Source organism: Lipomyces tetrasporus, assembly GCF_029532465.1.
Source record: "Lipomyces tetrasporus strain NRRL Y-64009 chromosome Unknown POJ06scaffold_2, whole genome shotgun sequence".
Lineage (NCBI taxonomy): Eukaryota > Fungi > Ascomycota > Lipomycetes > Lipomycetales > Lipomycetaceae > Lipomyces > Lipomyces tetrasporus.
In genome coordinates, this window is record NW_026611597.1 from 1,663,332 (window position 1) to 1,676,943 (window position 13,612).

At 48.4% G+C, this 13,612-nt stretch overlaps 4 protein-coding genes across 4 annotated transcripts; 3 read left to right on the forward strand and 1 right to left on the reverse strand.

The window, feature by feature from the left end:
• Positions 1-751: 751 nt before the first annotated feature.
• On the forward strand, positions 752-3,592 carry POJ06DRAFT_265908 (P-loop containing nucleoside triphosphate hydrolase protein; the record flags this gene model as incomplete). Its single annotated transcript, XM_056189114.1, has 3 exons — positions 752-2,072; positions 2,128-2,261; positions 2,315-3,592. The coding sequence occupies 3 exons, from the start codon at positions 752-754 to the stop codon at positions 3,590-3,592; spliced, it is 2,733 nt and encodes a 910-aa protein (XP_056046499.1).
• A 2,701-nt stretch (positions 3,593-6,293) lies between these two features.
• Positions 6,294-8,647, forward strand: POJ06DRAFT_246409 (uncharacterized protein). Its single transcript, XM_056186784.1, has 3 exons — positions 6,294-6,594; positions 7,010-7,326; positions 7,381-8,647. The coding sequence occupies exons 1-3, from the start codon at positions 6,587-6,589 to the stop codon at positions 8,379-8,381; spliced, it is 1,326 nt and encodes a 441-aa protein (XP_056046500.1). The 5' UTR covers positions 6,294-6,586; the 3' UTR covers positions 8,382-8,647.
• Positions 8,648-9,072: 425 nt separating this feature from the next.
• Positions 9,073-12,311, forward strand: POJ06DRAFT_246413 (uncharacterized protein). Its single transcript, XM_056186785.1, has 7 exons — positions 9,073-9,224; positions 9,340-9,549; positions 9,600-9,692; positions 9,751-9,831; positions 9,884-10,192; positions 10,252-11,715; positions 11,776-12,311. The coding sequence occupies exons 2-7, from the start codon at positions 9,517-9,519 to the stop codon at positions 12,217-12,219; spliced, it is 2,424 nt and encodes an 807-aa protein (XP_056046501.1). The 5' UTR covers positions 9,073-9,224; positions 9,340-9,516; the 3' UTR covers positions 12,220-12,311.
• POJ06DRAFT_299325 (uncharacterized protein) lies at positions 12,312-13,233 on the reverse strand. Its single transcript, XM_056190679.1, has 3 exons — positions 13,075-13,233; positions 12,791-12,974; positions 12,312-12,735 (listed from the first exon to the last, which is right to left on the reverse strand). Exons 1-3 carry the CDS (start codon positions 13,111-13,113, stop codon positions 12,560-12,562), a joined length of 399 nt encoding a protein of 132 aa, XP_056046502.1. The 5' UTR covers positions 13,114-13,233; the 3' UTR covers positions 12,312-12,559.
• Between the last annotated feature and the right edge of the window lie 379 nt (positions 13,234-13,612).

A 13,612-nucleotide genomic window follows, 5' to 3' on the forward strand; every position in this document is an offset into this window, starting at 1 on the left:
ATGCATGACTGAGCGACTTTCGGATCGGACTCAACGTCACGAGTTATTACCGAACGAAGACTGGATTCTTTCGGAGACTTCTCCTAATATTTCCATGTGCCCATCACATCTCATTCCACGTGTAGCTTAGAATCGGAGGCTGGTGTTGCGAAGTTTCGTAGGCGCGTCGGGGCGTCGCGTCCGAATTACGTGATGTCAGATCGGAGTCCGATGTCCACAGCCGATGCGGCGCGAAAGTTGCCGACATAAACCCATAGGCACCGAAGTAACCCATGGCGCATTGCCTTGGACTTTCACGATTGCTGGCTTACTGCAAATCATCACGGAGAGCTGGTCTTTTCGACCACGACCATGAATAATACGCGACAATGCTGCCAAATGATCTATTCAAATCTCCAACCAGCAAACCTGCTGTGCCCGGTTCTGCCATCGGGACAACGACGCCAGCACTATGACGGACCAATCGTCAACATGGTCTAGAGTAGACTGCTAGTAGCCGAAGATCTCCCTTTGTTAGCAACATACATCATATTAACAAGTTTATCCTTCAAATTATATACGTACTGCCCTCGATGCCATGAAATAATGAAGAATACTGTGGGATACAAGTGGACGTGAATCAGATACCCTAACTCGCCTTCAACCCTTACCCCGTTTCACAGTGTGTTTTCTCTCCGGCTACATCGTCGCGAGAGGCGAAGTGTAGACAAGCGTCTCATTCACTGGTCCACGCATCATCCGTGATCTAACCATGTCGACCGCTCGACGCCGGCAAGACGACAAGTCGGACTCCGAATCCCGCAACCGTGGTGACGAGAGTCCTGTGGATGACGTGGAAGAGGCGCGGCTGCGCGACATCGCTGAACGCGATGAACTTGCGGAACGTCTCCGCAAGCGGGATGTCGACGCACAAAAGCGCGACGATCGGTCGTCTAGTAAAAATTCTGAGATTGCTATACGGAGACGATTAGCTGAAGACGCTGCCGCTCGGGATGCCGCGCTACCAGACTTGCGATTGCGATCGCGAGAGTTCTATCTAGGCCGGCGCGAGCAGCAGAAGTTGGAGGAGTTGCGGCAGCAAGTCAAAGATGACGAGTTACTGTTTAGGGGTGTCCAGTTGACACAGGAGCAGAAAGATCAGATTGAATACAATAAACGGATTCTGCAGATCGCGGAGGAACGCACGGAAATCGATACGAAATATCAAGGGTATGAAATGCCTGAGGATTACATCACAGAGAAGGGAAAGATCAGTCGGAAAAAAAAGAAGGAGGCAATGTATAGAAGATATACAGAGGCGCCTGATAGGAAACGAAAGGTACTTACAGATGAGGCACAATGGGAAGAAGAACAGGCGCGACGAGCAACCGCAAGGGTGAAAAAGGGGACAGAAGAAGAGGAACTACACTACGACTTTGTGAATGATGACAGCCAACGGATAGAGTTTTTGGAGGAAGTCAGTGAGATGCTTAGTAAAGAGCAGGAAGACCTGAATGCATCGCTGAAGGAAGCAAAAGACCATGCGTTTTCGATGCGGCAGGTTCGAAATTCGCTTCCGATTTATCGGTATCGAGACGAACTTTTGGAGGCATTTGAAAGCTGCCAGATTGTCATTATTGTTGGTGAAACCGGTTCGGGAAAGACAACTCAATTACCGCAGTACCTTCACGAAGCTGGCTATACGAAGGACGGCAAGAAGGTCGGCTGTACACAGCCCCGTCGTGTAGCTGCAATATCGGTCGCGCAACGAGTTGCGGAGGAGATGGGCGTCAAGTTGGGCAACGAGGTTGGATACTCCATACGTTTTGAAGACAAGTCCTCAGATAAGACGATTTTGAAATATATGACCGACGGTATGCTTCTGAGAGAGTTCCTTACCGACCCTGAACTATCGGGATACTCCGCGCTTATGATTGACGAGGCCCATGAGCGTACTCTACATACGGATATTCTATTTGGCCTTTTAAAAGATATTGCGAGATTTCGAAAAGACCTCCGGCTACTGATCTCATCGGCGACTATGGATGCTGAAAAGTTCTCAGAATTTTTCGATGATGCGCCAATATTCCAAAGTCTGCAAATTTCCAGTCAATGCAATCTTGAAGAGAAATTGCTAACATCGATTAGTTCCCGGGCGAAGGTATCCGGTCGATATTTATTACACTCCACAGCCAGAAGCGAACTACGTCCAAGCGGCCGTCAACACGATTTTCCAAATCCACACCTCGAAACAAGGAGGTGACATCTTGGTGTTCTTGACAGTACGTCATCTAGATGCTTCTTTTTCGGTGATCGTTTGCTGACTTCTAAACAGGGACAAGATGAAATCGAAACTATGCAAGAGAACATACAAGACATTTGCTACAAACTTGGGAATAAGATCCAAGAGATGGTAGTGTGCCCAATCTATGCGAATCTTCCACCCGATCAGCAGACCAAAATATTCGAACCGACTCCCAAGAACGCCCGGAAAGTTGTATTAGCTACAAATATCGCCGAAACATCGATCACAATCGATGGAATCGTGTATGTTATCGACCCCGGCTACGTAAAGGAGAACGTCTATAATCCTCGCAGCGGTATGGAATCCCTCGTCGTTACGCAATGTTCACAAGCTTCCGCAAACCAGCGCGCAGGTCGTGCCGGCCGTGTAGGTCCTGGAAAATGTTTCCGGCTATTTACAAAATGGGCATTTTTCAACGAACTACCACAAAGTACAACACCCGAAATCCAGCGAACTAATTTGGAAAGCATGGTTCTCGTGTTGATGTCTCTCGGCATCAATGATATTCTGAACTTCGACTTCATGGATCCACCCCCGACAGAGACGTTAGTCAGGTCGTTGGAGCATCTCTATGCTCTTGGCGCGTTGAATGATCGCGGCGAGTTAACTAAATTGGGACGACAAATGGCTGAGTTTCCTGCTGATCCCATGTTTTCCAAGGCTATCATCGCTAGTGACAAGTACGGCTGCGTCGAAGAAGTTTTATCTATTATCGCGATGTTGGGCGAGGCATCGACCTTGTTCTACCGCCCGAAGGATAAGAAGCTTCACGCAGATAAAGCACGCGATGCGTTTACAAGGTCCGGCGGCGATCATCTCTCACTATTAGAAATCTGGAACGAGTGGGTTGACACAGACTTTTCGCAAGCTTGGGCGGCGGAGAATTTCCTGCAGTACAAGAGTTTGTGCCGAGCTCGCGATGTCAGAGACCAGCTATCACGACTATGCGAACGTGTGGGCGTTAAACTATCCAGCGCAGGCACACAAGAGAACGGTATTGTTAATATCCAGAAATCCATCACCTCTGGATTCTTTTCGAACACCGCAAGATTAACACGGAATGGAGAAAGTTATCGGACAGTAAAGACGTCGCAAACGGTATACATTCACCCATCAAGTGTGCTGTACAAGAAGAAACCAAAATGGATTTTGTATCACGAATTGGTGTTAACAAGCAAGGAGTTCATGCGCAACTGCATGCCGATCGAGCCTTCGTGGTTGCTTGAGGTGTCGCCACATTTTTATAAGCAAAAGGATTTGGATAATGCTAGTGGTAATACTGAAAGGAATAGGGAAAAAGGCAGCTAAATTTTGGATAGTGGACTGTATGATATGTTGTAAATAGGTCATTATTGGCGCCGTCGGTGTAAATATAGCTGTGATGGTAATGGATGGAGGGTGTCTTTTGCTCACGATCGTGTCGAGCGACGGCAACATAAATCTTGGTTCTCCAACGGCTGCGACGTCCCCCGTAAATACACGTCATGCTAGAAGTCTATTTTGCTAACAGCACAGGAATTGAATGTGGCTGATGTAGCGGCTTTTATGAGTGATACAGTCAAACCTCATTAAGCCAATGCAATCTGGGCATCAACCCTGATCGTAATACCGAGGTACTAAACTTGTTTAGGAAGGCAATCGTTATAACGAACTGGATTTTCACCAATTTTGAGAATTAACGGCACCGGATTTATCAGTATATCGGGGATCGAGTATCGTTATAGCGTGGTTTGACTGTAATCTAGATTGGGTTGTTGGATTCGCCGGTTCTGATAGAGCAAAGGACTTCCATTCCTCGTAATGTAATTGCGATGGTGTTTGGAACTGTTTAATGTTCTCGCTAATAGCATTAAAGGACTAATCTTCTCTATATGCTGTACAAATTATGAGTCAAGAAGACTGGCCAAAGAGCACATTATCGAGGTTGATTCGCACACTTGGTCGACACGACATAAGTACTGCATCTCTGAAAATCGAGCGTTGTATCATACTGCGAGCATAAAATTAGTGGACGGTACTAACAGGGCAGGATTGCGTTTGACCTGACAACCCTTCATATCCCTTAACCTTGCTCACCTGTCTTAGTTTATCGTGGGTTTGGGAGGATTTTCTGTCTATTATCCTTGTGGTTAGTCGCGTTTCGCTAAGAAGCTTATTTCCCTCAAGCTTAGTAGTGCCCATCATTTTCTATCTGCAATGGCGAATTCATGTCAAGGAATGGATTATGGTGCCGGCCAATGTTGAGAGACCGCGGGTGATTCCAACCATGGAATCCTGATGCTTAGCCGCAAGGACATGCCAATATGGGGACGCCAAGTGGTGGACCTCGATAAATACTTACTCGATCTATATACGGACATTGCCCATTTTTGCAGGTCGACGCCGGCCAAGTTGTTCGCTGGATGAAACCGGAGCCTCGGTTGACCGCGCCGTTTGTTATCGCCACCTAGGGTTCGGCGCCCGGCAAGAATGATTAGATCTTACAGCTCCGAGCCGCAGCGAACATTGGCCGCCCTAGTCTCTGGCATCGAACAGCCTAGTGGTAGTAAAACTACAGTCAGGCATGTAAAGCCAAAAATGCAACTTTAAATGTCAGCATAGGAGAATTGACTGGAATAGTTCTTGTCTCAGTGGTCACCTGCAACAAGGCTCCAAAACTTCGTTTGAGTCCACATTCGCTAACACAGGTGACCCCACCACTCCTCATTGGCTAGCTTATGGCCGTTGCTCTCAAAATCTGGAGTCCCAATTCGTCTTCTTGACGTGAGCGGCATTAGGGCTGTGTAATTAGACAGTGAGTTGCTGATGTGGATTGTTGGTACGCGTATCTGCACTTTGCGTGCACATGCAGGAGGGTCTATTAGAGTTTCGCCATCCTTCTCTGCACCCGTTCCACTGAGTGCAGGTAGTACTGAGGCTGTGCATCCCACAGAAAAGGAACACGATTGCGTTTGGAATTTGGATACTTCATCCTAGTGTCATGCAGCAAGAGTTTCGCATTCAAAGACCGGATTATTATGCGCGTGGCACACTTGAAGATCTACACGGCTCCTGTGCGATCTCCATGGTCGGCATGCTTCGACTGCGCAAATGATCTTCGAAGCGCACCACTCACATTCAGCAAAAAGATGATGGCTGCGTTAATCTGCCAGCCCCGTGTGCAGATCATGATGCAGACGGATCAGACAAATTCTTCACGCTGCCCTCATGCACAACAGAGAACAAAGTCATTGTCCAAAATTGAGTATGGAGAAGTGCATCTTTCGCACGCGGAGGAGGGAGGCTGCGGTGGCGTGGGTGAACCGGTTGTCTAGGATTGGTATCAACCGGTCTGGGAACTCCATATTGTTCAAACTCAACAATCGACAGTAGGTAGGCTGTATGCTTATTGTCCGGTAGTGGGCAATGGGAAGTACTTTTGTCAGTCAGAAGCACTAACTTTAGCGCGGTAACCAAGTTGAAATAGACCGATCGTCCATGATCTTATCATAAACCAACAATAGAAACGACGCAGCTGCGATTACTTGCTTAGCTGAGTGCGCGACAAGCGGGAACGGGGGTCCTAAGGATGCGCGTAATCTCTTGTAAGTTACATTGGGCGAATAAGAAGAACATCGCTGTGCTGACGTCATGGTGCATGTCACCGTACGTGGCAACAAAGTTCTCACGTGCAGCTGCCTCCGACTTCTGGAAGCTTGCCCCTTCTGATCGACATATCTTACAATACATATGTGTCGTCACTGCCTTAAACACATCACCCAATAGTAACAACGTATAAAGTTATACCAAGTCGCAGTCTTCTCCGGTATGAGTTGTTCACAGGTTTGCGTAACTTGTGGCCTTGTAGTGGCGTGTCGGCATACACTTTTAAGAGTTTCGGCAAGGAGGACCCTACATTCAACGTGCGGCTCTACCCTCGCGGTGTGCGCGGATTGCTTGCCCTAACCCCGACAAGCTAACGGCCACGGGTGCTTGGCACTGCCGGGTACCAGATCAGTTCAGCGCTCGGGGATTTGTTGCCAGCGATCTTGGAGCATTTATCTGTGTCGCCATTCCCGCTCGCGCTAGTCTTCCTATCTTATATACACTGAGTCGCTCGCATCGATCAGGCCTGTCGCTTTATTCATTATTCAAGTCTTCGCAGTAAGTCAGTTCTCTTTCATTGCCATCATTCTGGAGTCCGGTTTTCTATCAAACCTTATCTGCCCGGCATGAGCACGATTCGTTAGCGACCCTTATAGATCATTAAGTTAACATTGCATCGATTTGACGGACGAAAAAGACGGGTGAATTATTTGTCCAATGGACATGTGAGTACTTCGTTTTGTTGAGTTGTTCTCGAACGATTTCTTGGTGGCGGTCGCTCTTGTTTCGCAGAAGCAGCAATGTCGGTGGTCATCCGACATCCCATAGTCACTGCAGCTTTTGCCCGAGTGTACTATAGTCGATGTTTAGATGTGCACAGCAACGTTTGTGTGAGTCAAGTCTTCGACATGTCTTGGGCGAGCCGCACAGAGCTGTTGGTGCCTGGTTATCGCATTAGCGTGAATTAGCTTGAAGTGGCGCACTTCCGCCTGGCGCGTGCTCCACACGAGAAACTGCCGATGTAGGTCCGAAGGCGCACCCGCCCCCCCGTTATCGGTAACAGCCACTTGGACATGCATCGTGCCATTGGAGCTTGGGTAGTCAGATTATCGTTTCAAGTGTATGCTGACGCCATTGCAGAACATTTATCACAATTCATGATCTCACTAAGGCTGGGATTGTTCTATTTGCGTCGGACTCGATCGAGCTAGTTTTAGGATACACAGCATCAGAGGTTGAGGGCCGCTCTGTATTTGACTACTTTCATCCGGACGAGCTTCCATTTGCTCGCGAAGCTCATGGTCGCGGAGTTTCGCTCGATAAGGCGGCAGTAATTGCATACTGCAGACTCTTAAGCAAAGACGGAGCCTGGATTCCGTGTGAGTGCGTTTTTACCGTTGTCTATGACGTCTTGGTTGCTGCTACCACGGTATACAGACATACGGTGAAGGGTGACGGTCAGTTTCTTTGGATGTTTGCTTGAGTTCGCATATTTGTAGCTAACTGATTAGTCCGAGCGCGTCTGGCCCCTTTCATCCGTCGCGCATTTTCATATTCGTCCATTGAATCAGAACGGCGGGCGCAGATGATGAACCATCTCACGCCTAAATTCGAGGACGACTCGAATATACCACACGAACCACGCGCCGCTCTCATTCTAAATCGAATGTCACAATCGCTGCCAATTCTTTACTCAACGCATGCAATTAACGACATAGTCGGCCTCGCTCCGGACGAGATAACAGGATGGAACTTGTGGGACTGTATGGACGCCTCATCGCTCGAGTCCGCGCAATTATCTCTCGAACGCGCGAAGGAGAACGACTCGATATCGTACTTGCGATTTGCCTGGCGGGATCCACGCTCGCAAGTAGGTCCGTCGACACTTCCAACTCAGCTGCGCTCACAGCTCGGTGCTCGGGAAAGCACCCCTACTCGGTTTGACATTGTTGAAGTTGAGGCCGTTGTCTCGTGCACATCCGATGGGCTCGTCATGGTATTGCGTCGTGCACGGCCAATTTCGACACCCGAGCAGGCCGCGCTGGTTGGAACGTCTCATGGGGTGTTCGCGAGTCCGTGGGGTGCTCCTGTACCCATCCTACCTCTGCCGGTTCCTACCGAGAATATATCCCGGCAGCCGTCACCTTTCATGGTTGCATCTCCATCCACAGCGGAGACGACAGAGTACGTTGACCAGGAGAACCAGCCCTCAAGCGACGGAGATAGTGACATCTTTGGCAGTATTCGACAGATGGCTGTTTTGACCTGGGCGATGAACCCGCAAGACCAACAGCAATCACGGTCAAACTCCGTATCATTGTCATCATCTTCGCCCCATCACGAAGCAGCATTTGCCGGATATATAGCAACATCAAAATCACGCAATTCCGCGACGTGTTTGACAGAGACAAAGATTTCAATCTCACTTGCAGAGCTCTGGCGGGCGACGAGAAGAGCACCGAATTTTTCGCCTGTATATTCGAATATTACCCGTCGTGCGAAGGCCGAGTAGGATAGCCAGCAGCAGGATTGCGATGAATTTCTTGTGATTGTAAATATTCAAAGCATGACATTAGGTACTCTCTTCGTATCCATCACTATGGGCAACGCTGAAAGTTGACCACCACTTCGAAGCTTGAAACGAAAATCAAACTAGAAACAACAGTCGAATAATCCGGTATTACCGATTAAATACGCGTACACATCCGTAACATCCTTATATTGGAATATCACTACTCACAGATACTGAATTCGCACTCTCTGTTGCGGTCAGTAAACCTGCTAGTTCTAGCTCTTCTTACAGACTGCCGTTTATACATCAGTTGCATGAAACTCAGGAATTCACAAATGCCTCTACTAGGATATCGGTCGATCTGTATATGAGAAATACAGCATGTACTCATGAACGCGGGGAATGCCCCCTGTAGCCAGTGCATAGCCGTATCGAAATAAATCCACAACGCCGAGCAGCAGTCATTCTGACAGCAATAGACGCTAGGGGAGAAATTGCGGATGATTGAACTTGAGACGAAATTAGTATAAAAACGCTGACTCCCAGTTCGTAGCACAGTTTATCTAAATGGTCGACATTAATTCTTCGTCTTCCTCAGTTTTAAGCGAACGCCAGTAGCCGTGCGGCTCAGGGTCAGGGTCGGGTTTCCATCGAGCGCTTCATTACTGCCAATCTGACGGCTGGTGATTGTGTCTCTCCTGCGACAAAGTTTTTGTGTTATTTTGTGAACTTAAGGCGCGTCATACCCACTTGGACATCTGGCTTCGTCGATTGCGCGACTCCTTCTTGGTCTTAAGAAGCGCCATGCTTCGAAGTGGCCTTTGAATTTTTCGAATCGAATTAGTAGGTTTATTTAGATTGTTTGTGCTCTGCGACTGTGAAAGTTGTCAACGCCAACGCGTCAAACATCACGTTTCAAACTTCCAAAGAAACAACTGACAATAATACTCACATCTAGACTAAGTAATACTTTGGCGGAAGCGAGATAGAATTTTCGACGAAGTCGGGAAAGAGCAATTAGTATGAGCGTCACGAGTATACAGCACGATTTCCACACTATAGCAGGCAACATAAATATCACCCGTCTTACAACTGCAACTAGTATGCTTGCAACGACGAGATAAAAGTCTTTACAATGAAGAAATTCATCGTCGAAAGTGTTGCTCATGTAAGTTGCACTTGCGGCGAATTGTTCCAACCATGATTAACTGGCCGCAGACAAACAATGTGTCGATATTTTACTATGCTTCATTCTACCCGTATGCCAAAAACGGCGAACCACAGATCTTCGTGACTATTGGCGATATTTATGTAAGCTAGGCTAAAGTGTATGGAGAGATGCTCTGGGTGGTAGATTAATAGCATTCAGGTCGTAGTTGCAGCGTGCGGGACAGATCCCACCGGTCAGGATCAGAGCATAGATATCATCGCCACATACGAAGACGAGAATGTATATACCGGTCTGACGATTATATTTGGGATAATTTGCTAACGCAGGACAGCCCGAGGAAAGCCTCTGCTCGGTATGCTGGACTTACGACACCACAACAGGGCGCCCCTGGATCGCCGTCGGCGGCAAAAGCGGCATCGTCAAAATCATTGACTGTGCATCCGGAAATCTTGTACGGACACTTAAAGGTCATGGAGACGAGATTCTCGATTTAAATACCTGTCCCACGCATCCGTATATCATCGCGTCGACGTCGGGAGACCATACAATTAGAATCTGGAATCTCGACCCGAATTGCAAGGATCAACCTTGCGCTATAATATGTGCAGGCGAGGGCCACCGCGAGCAGGTCCTAACAGTTGTACGTTTTGGACACGTTATTGATGATGCAATGCCGTAAGATACCTAACGCAAGTCCAGGCATTCCATGACTCCGGACGGTTTCTCGTTTCTGGCGGGATGGACAACCAAGTTCATCTCTGGGCTCTGCCGGACTTCTCCACCCTCCAAATGCACAAAGACGACCCGATAGTTCTGCACTGGTCCCACTTCTCCACCAATGCCCTCCATTCCAACTACGTCGACAGCGTCGCGTTCTACGGCGACCTCATACTGTCTAAAGCCGCCAAGGAAAACAAAATTGTTCTATGGCGCATCGACGGCTTCAAGTCCGAAATGGCTGATATATTGTCCCAGGATAATGCACCGACAAACCACGACAAACAGCGAGAAACGATATCGGCTTTTGGACCCGGATTTACGCGGCTTGTGCAGTTTAGTATACCGAATACGGCGCCGTGGTATATGCGCTTCGGGAAGCTAACCGGTGCTGATAACGTGTCACCGCTGTTAGCGATGGGCAATGATGCCGCGCGGGTGTATATTTTCGATTTGCAAGGATTTGAGCTTCGGAAGGACGCTTTGTGCAATAAGTCGGCTGAGGAGATCGACGCAAATGTGGAGACCGAGAGTACGAAAAGTAGTGTGAAGATGGAGAATGCTGCAGATAAAACACAGCATAATGATGAGGAGGAAGACCAGCGGGATGCTAGCGGATCCCTGTCCGAGCACGCAAAGAAGAAGCGGAAACATGGAGTGCAGCCATGGTCGGCTGCTAAGGATCTTGCACGACGGAATCAACGCGTAATACGGTTCCACCGAGACAAAAACAGATGGATGGCGGTGAAAGTACAGAATGGGGCTGCACTGTCGATGAGCGAGGACGGCAGTGTCGCGACTAATGAGGATGAGGACGGACAAGAGAACTACTTGGAGGCAAATTCAAATGTCGATGAGAGCGCTGACGACGTCGACATGAGGGATCAACCGAACGGTGAGGAAGACAGATCCCCGGGCGACCAGGATGACGACGAGGACGAAGAAGATGAAGTCTACGACGATGCGCCAGACCACCATGGATTTACAAAATCTACATCTCAGCCTTTCGCGGATCCCTCTAACAAACCGTTGATGCAAGACATTCAGATCTTCCAGGTTAGCGATGACGATTCTGAGGTGGACGCCAACAGCGATGGTGAAGCGGACGAAACGGACGAAAGTGATCAGGGTCCTGTTGACCGGTCGGACCTGCAAGATTTTAATACCATAAACCACAGTCAAAGCATTATTTCGAATACAGACGGTGGTATTATAGAACTCTCTTCTGACAGCAGCGAAGAGGAGGAAGCTGAATCGCATCCAATGACTCGGCCGGACCTCGTGGTTTCACACTCTGCCGAAGCAGACGCCGGAGTCGACGATGAAGATGAATCCGATGACGAGGAAGAGGAGGAAGAGAATGAAGAGGCTTTCGAAGATCAAGAAGACGCAGGTGTCAACGAATCGCATGCAGCAAAGCAGCCGACAAGTATTGAGGCATACGTGGTAAGTGCTTGGAAGACTGTCGAGAACTTCTTGGGTGATATGTATCCTGATGAAGTCAAGACAAATCCTGCCGTGACCGACACTGTAGACGAGGCATATGTTGCTCAGAATGGTACGTCGAAGCCTCGCGATAAATCAGCATCTTATGCGAAGGGCAAGCCGTCACATGGGCCAGCTGACAGTTTCAAAGACAAGCGCGTCAAGGGGGACAAGCGACCAGACGTATCGCTTGACATACAGACGGCCGAAACACTCACTTTGCCCTCATCTCAACAAAAAGCCTTATCGATTGTATCTTCATCGTCCGTTCAGAGCAAGACTCCGATGATCATGGGAGACGGAACGAGTGTGATTGCAGACCCGTTCCAATCCATACGGCCACAGATCATGCTTGACATTCCTCGTTCGCGTCGGTTGGTGAGGCATCTGGCGTTTAGTCCACACGGTGAGTATCTTGTTGCGGTGGGTGACGGCGGAGTGATATGTGTATGGAGAATGGAATAAACGACCGACTGTACGAAATTAATTATATATCCCGGAGTTATTAGGGTAAATTGTATACTAGTTGGCATGGCGCAGCATCGTTCGCATAGAGATGTATTTCTATTTTTCAAGTTCATTTCAAGCGATCAATTGTACAAACTAGTCAAAAAGTACAATAAAATAACAAAACGGAAGAATACAATGGAAGGACTTTTAAATTTTTGGAGATGTCTACCCGCTGAGGTAGCTGATCTACGTGGAGATCGTTACGCCTGCGAGAAGACGGAGGAAGTCACAGATTCATGCCTCCTGCAGGCCAAATCAGTTAGCGATGCGCACTGGGGGCAAATCCTTGAAACAATTAGCCTACCTCTTCTTCTCCAGCCTTTACAGAAACCTTGTCGGTTTTTCGCTTCTTGGTTGGTGGGGCTTCCTCGTCCTTCTGCTCAGGTTCTTCATCCTCTTCGTCCTCCTCGACCTCTTCGTCCTCGTCATCTGCCTCTTTGGCCTCTTTATCTCCATTTTCAGTCTTTCCTTCTACGATATCACCGTTAGCTCGATCTATCGATGTAGACTACTCATTGCAACATACGCTTGCCATTGGGTGCGGCTGCCTCCTCCTCTTCCTCCTCCTCTTCCTCATCACCACCCTCTTCTTCTTCTTCTTCTTCCTCCTCCTCCTCTACCTCTTCTTCTCCTTCTTCCTCGTCTTCAGAGGCACCAGGATCAGTATCTTCGTACTCTTCTTCCTCTTCTTCCTCATCAGAAGGGAGAGCCTGCAAAATATCTAGTCAGCAACCCATCCCTTGGTCCCTTGGTCCACAACTGCCACCTTGGCACTCTCACAAACAATCAAATATATGAATCAAAAAGTACCTCAAGCTCCTCCTCAGGATCACCACGTCTTCGAGACATTCCGATCAATGAAATTGTTGTGGGCGTAAATAATCGGCTTAAGCACGAGGGGAAGGGGGGGAGGGATAGGACGACGATGGGAGCGAACTGGGGGTCGCTTGCGGTCCGAGATGCGGCGATGAGCATTTAGACTTTGGTTTTGGTAGCTAGCTTGGGCCTATGACGATGCGGCCGATCCCTTCGTCCCAGCGAACATTGCGAACGATATTTAGGCACCAACAACCTAAAATTCAATTGGTACTTGGGCTATTTTCTACGAGTGATTTTTTTCGACACAGATCTGACTGGAAACGGGGTTAGTTGGCAACTCTGTGCCAGAAGGTGCGACGAGAGAAGCGGCAAGAACAGCCATCGCCTGCGGCCCCATCGCATCGCACGTGCAGTTTAACCGTCATTAGTATCGACGGGTTATGCAGTCTAACTCGTATGATAGGATCGCGAGGGCGAGGTTAATTATTATTGGACTAAATTGCTAAATCATCGGAGCAATGAAGCAGGG

Excerpts from the sequence above, each read along its gene's own strand:
- POJ06DRAFT_246409 (XM_056186784.1), top strand. Across the intron at positions 7,327-7,380 it reads ACATACGGTGAAGGGTGACG|TCCGAGCGCGTCTGGCCCCT; the intron begins GTCAGTTTCTTT and ends CTAACTGATTAG.
- POJ06DRAFT_299325 (XM_056190679.1), bottom strand. The coding sequence starts at position 13,113 with ATGTCTCGAAGACGTGGTGATCCTGAGGAGGAGCTTGAG. Across the intron at positions 12,975-13,074 it reads ATCCTGAGGAGGAGCTTGAG|GCTCTCCCTTCTGATGAGGA; the intron begins GTACTTTTTGAT and ends GATATTTTGCAG. Across the intron at positions 12,736-12,790 it reads AGCCGCACCCAATGGCAAGC|AAGGAAAGACTGAAAATGGA; the intron begins GTATGTTGCAAT and ends GTGATATCGTAG.
- POJ06DRAFT_246413 (XM_056186785.1), top strand. The coding sequence starts at position 9,517 with ATGAAGAAATTCATCGTCGAAAGTGTTGCTCAT. Across the intron at positions 9,832-9,883 it reads CCACATACGAAGACGAGAAT|CCCGAGGAAAGCCTCTGCTC; the intron begins GTATATACCGGT and ends AACGCAGGACAG. Across the intron at positions 10,193-10,251 it reads GCGAGCAGGTCCTAACAGTT|GCATTCCATGACTCCGGACG; the intron begins GTACGTTTTGGA and ends ACGCAAGTCCAG.